The sequence below is a fragment of the Hibiscus syriacus genome, unplaced genomic scaffold, assembly GCF_006381635.1.
Source record: "Hibiscus syriacus cultivar Baekdansim isolate YM2019G1 unplaced genomic scaffold, ASM638163v2 tig00110004_pilon, whole genome shotgun sequence".
Lineage (NCBI taxonomy): Eukaryota > Viridiplantae > Streptophyta > Magnoliopsida > Malvales > Malvaceae > Hibiscus > Hibiscus syriacus.
The window spans coordinates 87,710-96,480 of NW_024062557.1; the positions used below are offsets into that span (position 1 = coordinate 87,710).

The 8,771-nt window shown below is 32.4% G+C and overlaps 1 protein-coding gene across 1 annotated transcript; it reads left to right on the plus strand.

Annotated features, from left to right (window-relative positions):
• Positions 1–6,218: 6,218 nt before the first annotated feature.
• LOC120212171 lies at positions 6,219–7,881 on the plus strand. Its single transcript, XM_039210578.1, has 3 exons — positions 6,219–6,624; positions 6,709–7,593; positions 7,709–7,881. The coding sequence occupies exons 1-3, from the start codon at positions 6,219–6,221 to the stop codon at positions 7,879–7,881; spliced, it is 1,464 nt and encodes a 487-aa protein (XP_039066509.1).
• Positions 7,882–8,771: the final 890 nt, after the last annotated feature.

The window sequence follows — 8,771 nt, forward strand, 5'->3', positions numbered from 1 at the left end:
TTAGGGTAAAATTGTCGAGGGGGAAAGCGTTGATACCAGTTCTCCCAAATCACAATCCAGTCTCTATGCTTCACTACCCAGTTGACCTCTTGTTTTTCTCATCTATCTATGTTATGCATATTGTCTAAATTGATAAGTGCTTCGGGAATATATTGCGTACAACAAAACTGATGTAGCACATGATCAATCGGATGCCACTCAACAATAGCATAACATATCAGACGAACAACTGACATCCAAACATCTAATGGCCCACTCAAGTGGGGTGGGATGCAAGCCTTTTGTAATACCCCAAAAAATTTAGACAATGACCAAAATGAAAATTTGGAAACTTTGATGGTCAAAATAAAAAATTGGGAAAAAGTTTGAGGAATTAAGTGATAAATTTCCTAAAAAGAATTTTATTCCATAAATGGATAGTTTACTCTTGAGAGTGGGGTTTTATAGAAATCATATTTTTGGATTTAGAATTTAGTAAAGAAAAATTAAAAAGGGTTAAAGCTGATAAGGAATCGATAATTCAGATCGAATTGGAATTTTATAAATATTTGAAGGAATTTATAAAATGGTTGGAAATATTATTTTAATATTTTAGATCAGAGAAAATTAGTTTGGAAATGTGCAATTTTTTAGATTTAACCGAAACAATGGAATTTAGTGACTAAAACACAATTTTTGAAAATTCAAGGAAAATTTCGGAAAAGAAAGTCAAATTAATTCATATTTGACTTTGTAATATGATATGGATCATGTGGCTTGGTTTTATGGTGAATGTGAAGATTCATTAAGGGCAAAAATGGAATTTCTCATTGAATGGAATAAAAAAATGCCATTATAATATATATTGCCATGTGATAGATTTATTTATCATTAAATATCAATCAGTGATGAACATTTCCAGCTTCTTCTTCCTCCAAGGGCCGGCACTTTCAAGCAAGAAAGGTAAACATTTTTAGTTTGAATTTTGTAGCTATTTCTTGAGAATTAGACTCAATGTGGTTAGGAAAAATGTTCTACGTTCAATTCTCTACATTTTGACAAGAATATTACTAGGATTCATGTTCAAGTTCATCTTGAGTTGATGAAAGAGGATGTTGATTCTTTTGTTTTATGGGTTTTGAAGAGTTAAGTGATTTTAAAGAATTTGTTGTGAGAATTGATGAAGAACCTAAACCTAAGGATGAGGTTAAAGAAAACAATTTATATTTTGAATTTTTTAGTGGGTTTGGAAATTTATCAGAAACTATATAAAAATAATTTGGAGGTTATTTTTATATATATAGTTCATATATTTATCTAGTTATGTTTAAAATAAACGTGGATCAATTTCAAGGTGTATACAAAGAGATATGAATTTTTAACCAAGGAAAGGTAAGAAAAATCGGACAGCAGATTCTGCAAAACAGATTATGTTGATCAACTTTGAAAATTCACCATAAATTGTACATAATGAATTAGAATGAGTTCTTATTATGGATAGATTTGTATTCAAGTATAGTTTTGAACGGAATAAATGGAGTTAAATTCCAGTGTGCATATCAATACAGAATACAGATTCATTAAAGGTAGTTTGAGTTATCTGCATATGGAAAATTGATGGGTTGTTGTTTAAGTGTTATATAATTGATATATTTTAAAGCTGGAATTATTAGTATTAAGAATTTAAGTGGTAAAATTGTGAAGGACCATTTTGGGTAAATTGGAAAAGTTGGTTCCAATGTTATAGGAATTATTAAGTATTGAGTATTTTGATAGAAAATGAGTTCAAGTATATTTTGGAGTTATTTTGAAATTTACATTGAAATTCATGCATGAATTGTATTGCTTTGTTTCTTGTTTTAATTTCCTCACTAAGTATATACTTAGCGTGTGATGATTTTCACGCGTAGGTAAAAAGCCAGTAGTGGAATAAAAGAGTTCAAAGTGACATCAAGCACCGAGGAGTATATTTTAATATCATTAAGACATCCTATGATGGAATTTGAATTAGATAGTGGCATGTAATTAATAATGTTTGATTTATTTTGTAGAATAAAGTTGGAAACAAAAAAATGGAAATTTTATAGTGATGAAAGGTTAATTTTTATGAATTTTATATGTATTTTTCGGAATTTACTATAGCAGTGTATCGATGCACTGTAGCAGTGCATCGATACACATTTTTTATTCGAAATTTAGGTGCATCGATGCACTGTTCAAGTACTGTAGTAGTGCATCGATACACTGTTCACTGTTCACGGTACTGTTCACTGTTCAGTATTCATAAAAAATACTTTGGTTTTAAATTTGTTATAATGAAACATAATTCTTAAGATATGATATTTTTATAATATCATTTACCATTTTAAAAGAAATAAATTCTAAATCAAATTTGATGTAAAAATGGTTTTCGAAAATACGGGTGACATCTATAATGTGTATAGGTATAATTATACGGGTTATGGGTGTTACATTTATTGGCATCGGAGCTACAGGTTTAGCCGATTCTAGGACTAAACCGAGGTTATTTTGAGTTAAAAAGTGTATACATGCCACTAGGATGTCAAAAGTTACTGATAGTTGTATATATATTATGATGATGTATATTGGGAGTAAAGTTATTCTTTACTAATGTATGATGATTCTGACTATGTTCAGATGTTGGAAAGAAAGTCAAGATTGAAATCGACCAAAATGGGACCCGACATGACTTATGTAAAACACCTTAGAAGGGTGGATGTTATAAAGGATTTTACTCTATTTTATGGAAGAGATGCCCCAGTTTTTAATGAAGATTCTGAATTAGAAGAATCGATTAAATAGTTTGAATGGATTACAAGAAAAGTCGAATCGAATGAGGATTCAGAGGAGATTTATGAATCTAGTAACGATTTTGAGGTTTCTAGGGGTAAGCTTAAATAAGTGAGAAATATTTAAGCTAGGCATTAAATTGTTTAAATCATTGTTGATTTGAGTAAAAAAATTTGAGTAAGCGGTAAATATGTTTTCCGCTAAAAGTTTAAAGAGAGTTGAGTTATTGGTAAATCACATGGTTATAAGTTGGATTGACAATAAATATCAAGTCCATAAAACTGGATAGAGTTACCTTGTGAAGGTAAATATGCGAAAATGGATTGTCTAGCCTTTCATGCTATAATGAATTATTGTTTAGATTGAGATGGATTCTCAAGAACTTGAAAAGTGTCAAGTTCGTAATGATAAGAAAAAGAGTAAATTTTGTTTACTAGTGTGATTTTAGCATTAACTGCTATGAAGTTATTGCTACCAATTTATCAAGTTTTCTTATTAAACGATGTGAACATTGAGACTTCCATTTGAGATGGAAAATGTATCAATTGCTCGAAAATATTATATTTGGATTGGAAAAGTTATACAGATTTTCTTATGATGAAATAAGGAATTCCAAAGTAGAAATACTCAATTCTACTTTATATCGAGTGATATTATAGCGGAAGACCCATAGGTCAGGGTCATGATACAAGGGTTAGAAGGACAAATAGTAAATATCCGATAAAGATTCAGGAGTTTATATTACCAGTGAATCTTATGGGATTATTATTCATGAGTTTTAGATCATTTTGATCATGTGTTGGTGTCTGCATTAAGGTTGGGTTAATAGTCGCAAGAAGCGATTAATTTATAAAAATGCGGAGAAGTTAAAAAAAATTAATGATTGATGAAAAAGTGAAATATCATTAAAGTGATATCAAGAATGATTATGATTAAGATGATGTAAAAAGGATGCATAGCTTTTCTAGCTAAGGTGATCGATACTCAAGTATCTGAAGTAAGATCATATGATATTTCCATTACTCGAGAATTTTTATACGTTTTTTTAGATTTATTATTATTGGTTACCTCCAGATTGAGAGGTGGAATTCAATATTGATGGTTATTAAGGCATTAATCATATATCTATGAGTTCATATTGAATGATTGTGATTGAGTTAAGAGAATAAAGAATCAATTGCAAGAGATGTTAAATTAAGGATACATTAGACCAAGTATTTCAACTTGGGGTGAATCGGTGTTGATTGTGAAAGGAAAAATGGATATATGTGATTATGCATAGATTATCGATAGTTAAACAGAGTAACTATCAAGAACAAATATTCTATTTTTAGGATTTATGATTTGCTTGTTCAACTTAAGGGAACAAATGTTTTCTCTAAGATTGATCTTAGTTCGAGATATCACCAGTTAAAAAAATTAAAGAGGAATATGTTCTAAAGATAGTTTTCAGAATACGGTATGGACACTACGAGTTTGTAGTAATGTCGTTTGGGTTGAAAAATGCTCTGGCAGCATTCATGGATTTGATTAATCAAGTATTTCAACCTTACTTAGATCAGTTTGAGGTGGTCTGTATTGATGACATTCGGGTATACTAGAAGACAAAGATAGAGCATGATGTTCATATTTGTATTGTGCTCAAGATAATTAAGGGTAAAAAAATTATATGCCAAAAATGTCAAAGTGTGAGTTTTGGCTATCAGAAGTTGCTTTTCTTGGTCATGTTATCTCGACAGAAGGCATAAGAGTTGATCCAAATAAAGTTCAAGTAATATTGGAGTGGAAACCTCCAAAGAATGTTCAAAGGTCCAAAGTTTTTGGAACTTTCTTGTTATTATCGAAGGGTTGTGAAAAACGTTTTGATGGTTATTTCTCCTTTGACCAAGCTCTTAAGAAAGGATGTTTCATATGCTTGGATTGAGAAAAGTCAAGAGAGTTTTAAAGCTTTAAAGAATATTTTAACGGAAGCACCAGTGTTGGTAGAACCGGAATCGGACAAAGCGTATGTGGTGTATAGTGCTACATCTCATAATGGTTTGGGTTGTGTACTTATGCAAGAAGGTAAGGTGGTAACCTATGTTTTTCGACAATGAAAGATGCATGAGAGGAATTATCCTACTCAAGATCTTGAGTTAGCAGCGGTTGTTTTTGCTCTAAAGATTTGGCGTCATTATTTGTATGGTGAGAGATGCCACATTTACATGGACCATAAGAGTTTGAAATAATTTTTGACTCAAAAAGAGCTTAATTTGAGATAGAGAATATGGATAGAACTTTTAAAGGATTATGATTTGATCATTTATTATCATCCAGGCAAAACAAATGTTGTAGCAAATGCACTTAGTCGGAAAACTTTTGCAGCTTTGCGAGTTATGGATGTGCCACTATTGTTGAAAGCAAATGGCATACTATTGGATGAATTAAAAGTAAAACCGATGTTTTTATATCGGATAATAGAACTACAAAAGAAAGATATTCTTTCTGAGGCACATTATTGTCCACTGACTATGCATACAAGTGGGAACAAAATGAATAAGGATGTAAAGAGTCATTTTGGGTGGCCAAGTATAAAAGAAACATTACTGAGTTTGTTGCTACATGTTTGACATGTCAACAAGTAAAAGTTGAGCATAAAGTGCTTTCGTAATTGTTGCAAGTGATTTATATTCCAGAGTGGAAGTGGTAAAGAGTCACTATGGATTTTATTACTGGACTACCTTTGATATCAAATAAAAAAGATTCCATTTTGGGTGATAGTGACTGGTTAATTAAATTTACGCATTTTATTCTGATGTGAATGGATTATGCATTGGATAAATATACATAGTTGTATATTAAAGAAATAGTTTGGCTACATGGAATGCCAGTATCCATTATATCTGACAGGGATCCAAAGTTCACTTTAAGACTTTGGAAATAATTGCATAAAGTGTTGGGTATTTGATTTAATTTCAGTATGATTTTTCATCCACAGACGGATGGTAAGTCAGAAAGTACTATTCAGATATTAGAAGATATGCTGAGTGCATGTGTGATTGATTCCAAGGAAGCAGGGGAAGAGAAAAGTATTTGCTTTTAGTAAATTTTACTACAATAACTGTTATCAATTGAGTAAAAAGATGGCTCCGTATAAAGTTTACTACTGATGAGATCAAAGAAGCTTTATTTAATCAAGGGAACGACAAAGCTCCGGGCCCTGATGGTTTCACTCCTCACTTTTTCAAATATTCTTGGTCAGTCATAGGGAACGGCTTTTTTGATGCTATCAAGTATTTCTTTCAAGATCTAAGATCCATCCTTCTTTTAATTCCACCATCATTGCCTTGATTCCTAAAATACAGGATCCTAGTAAAGTTAAGGATTTTAGACCCATCTCTTGTTGCTCAGTAGTCTACAAAACTATTAGTAAAATCCTAGTCAAAAGAATGAATTTGTTGTTGCCTGACTTTATATCCCTCAATCAAACCGCTTTCGTGAGAGGTAGATCTATCATTGACAACACCCTCCTTGCTCAAGAATTGGTCAAAGGCTATGGTAGAAAGAATATTTCTCCAAGATGTGCCCTTAAAGTTGACTTACAAAAAGCCTTTGATTCCCTTAACTGGGATTTCATCTCCTCCATTCTTAGAGCCATTGGACTACCTCCCATTTTCACTAAATGGATTGAAACTTGCTTCAAAGAAGCTAGATATTCCATATCTTTTAATGGTAGTCTAATAGGGTACTTCAAGGGTCAGAGAGGTATTAGACAAGGAGACCCCTTATCTCCAATCCTTTTTGTGATAGCTATGAATACCCTCTCTAAAATTCTCAATCTTGCTGCAGCTAGAGGTATTTTTGGATACCACCCTAAATGAAAAAAACTTGGTATTACTCACTTATCTTTTGCTGATGACCTCTTAATCTTTTGCAAAGGAAATCTTGATTCTATTGCTGAAGTGACAAGTGTTCTAAACCATTTCTATGTTTTATCTGGTCTGAACCTCAATGTTAACAAAACAGAATTTTACACTGCTGGTATTCCTGATAGAACCCTGGACTCCATTAAATCTGTCACTAGCTTTAAACAAGGTTTCCTGCCTGTTAGGTACCTAGGAGTTCCTCTAGTTACTCGGAAGCTTACTGAAAAAGACTGTCTACCTCTCTACGATAATATTATTCGTAGGCTTCACCATTGGTCTGGTAAAATTTTAAGCTATGCTGGTCGTCTTGAGCTTATTAAAACTGTTCTATACAATGTTGTTAACTTCTGGAATAGGCAATTTATCCTTCCTCAGAAAGTTATCAATCGTCTAGAACAACTTTTCTCTCGGTTTCTTTGGAAAGGTAATGATACTGCTGCTAAAGGTGCTAGGATTAGCTGGGATAGACTGTGCTGTCCTAAATCTGAAGGAGGTCTCGGGTTGAAGAACATTCATTCCTGGAATAAAGCTTGCATGTTGCAACTAATACGGAAAATAATGGCTGGAGAGGGCTCTCTATGGGTTGCTTGGATCCATTGCTATGTTATTAAAAATAATGATCTTAACGACATTAATGTTAATTCTTCCCACAGTTGGACCATCAGAAAATTGATGAAAATAAAAAGTGAAGCCTATCCAAAATTAACTGTTGGTGCCACGAAAATAAAAGATTTATGGGAAAATATAAGAGTTCATAGAGACAAAGTTTTCTGGCATAAGGTGATTTGGTTTCCACTACACATCCCAAAGCTAAGCATTATCTCTTGGATGGCAATTCTGGATCGTCTTCCTACTCGTGATAGACTTATTAAAATGGGTATTGTGACTGATAGTTATTGTATTTTGTGCAATCAGGACCATGAATCTAGAAATCATTTGTTTGTTGATTGTATTTACGCTACTTCACTATGGCATTCTATTATGAATCTATCTAGCATGAGAGATACTTACAGGTCTTGGGATTCAAGGCTTCATTGGGCTGCTCAAACTTGGAAGGGCAAATTCTTATTTCTACCATATTGAGGATCGCCTGGAGTGCTTTCATATACTTCATTTGGGAGGAGAGAAACAGAAGAATTTTCAACAGAGGAACAAGAACGACAGACCAACTTCTAAAGGCTATTAAGGAGCTTGTTCGTTTCAAACTCAGTGCCAAAGGTTTTAATAGACTAGACTATGTTAATTCTAGACTTTGTAATTATTGGGGTATAGACTAATTCTGTAAATATGTGTTTATACTCCCAATTGGGATGACAGTTGTATGATGAACCATTTCTATTGGGTAATAAAATTCTACTTATCCAAAAAAAATATGGGAGAAAATGTCAAACGCCATTAAATTGGTTCGAGTTAAAAGATCGAAATCTTGTTGGCCAAGATTTATTGAAAAAGGTTGGAGATAAAGTTATCTTAAAGTATTGCCTTGGAAAACAAAATTTTGTGTTTTGAGTGCAAAGGAAAAATTAAGTCTAAGATTCATTGGACCTTATGTGATATTAAAAAGAGTTAGACTGATGGCTTATCAGTTATCAATAACTTTGGAGGTAATTGAGATCCAGAGTTGAACAAAGTGTACAATGTTTTTCATGTGTTGATGCTTAGAAAGTATCGATTGTATCTTTCATATATCATTTCATCAAAGGAAATTAAGATCCGACCAGATTTAATTTATGAAAAAGAACCAATATGGATCTTAACTCGAGAAATCAAAGAACTATATAGCAAGACGATTCCTATAGTCAAAGTGATTTAGCAAAATCATAATGTTGAGGATGTCACTTTGGACATAGAGGATGATATGATAAATAATATCTACACATTGTCATGTCAGGTTGAAGATTTGGATTAAACAAGTTCAAAATCTAATGATCTGCATGATCTTCACAAAAATCCTAAATTAAGGAGGAAAAATCGGATTTCAAGAAGTTGGCAAGACTAGAAGAGGTTTTTGTATAAAGCGAGGGCATGTCTTACCAGTTCGTATAACCCTAAATTAGGGTTACGAATTTACAATAG

Excerpts from the sequence above, each read along its gene's own strand:
- LOC120212171 (XM_039210578.1), top strand. The coding sequence starts at position 6,219 with ATGAATTTGTTGTTGCCTGACTTTATATCCCTCAATCAAACCGCTTTC. Across the intron at positions 6,625-6,708 it reads CAATCTTGCTGCAGCTAGAG|GAAATCTTGATTCTATTGCT; the intron begins GTATTTTTGGAT and ends TCTTTTGCAAAG. Across the intron at positions 7,594-7,708 it reads TATTGTGACTGATAGTTATT|GTCTTGGGATTCAAGGCTTC; the intron begins GTATTTTGTGCA and ends AGATACTTACAG.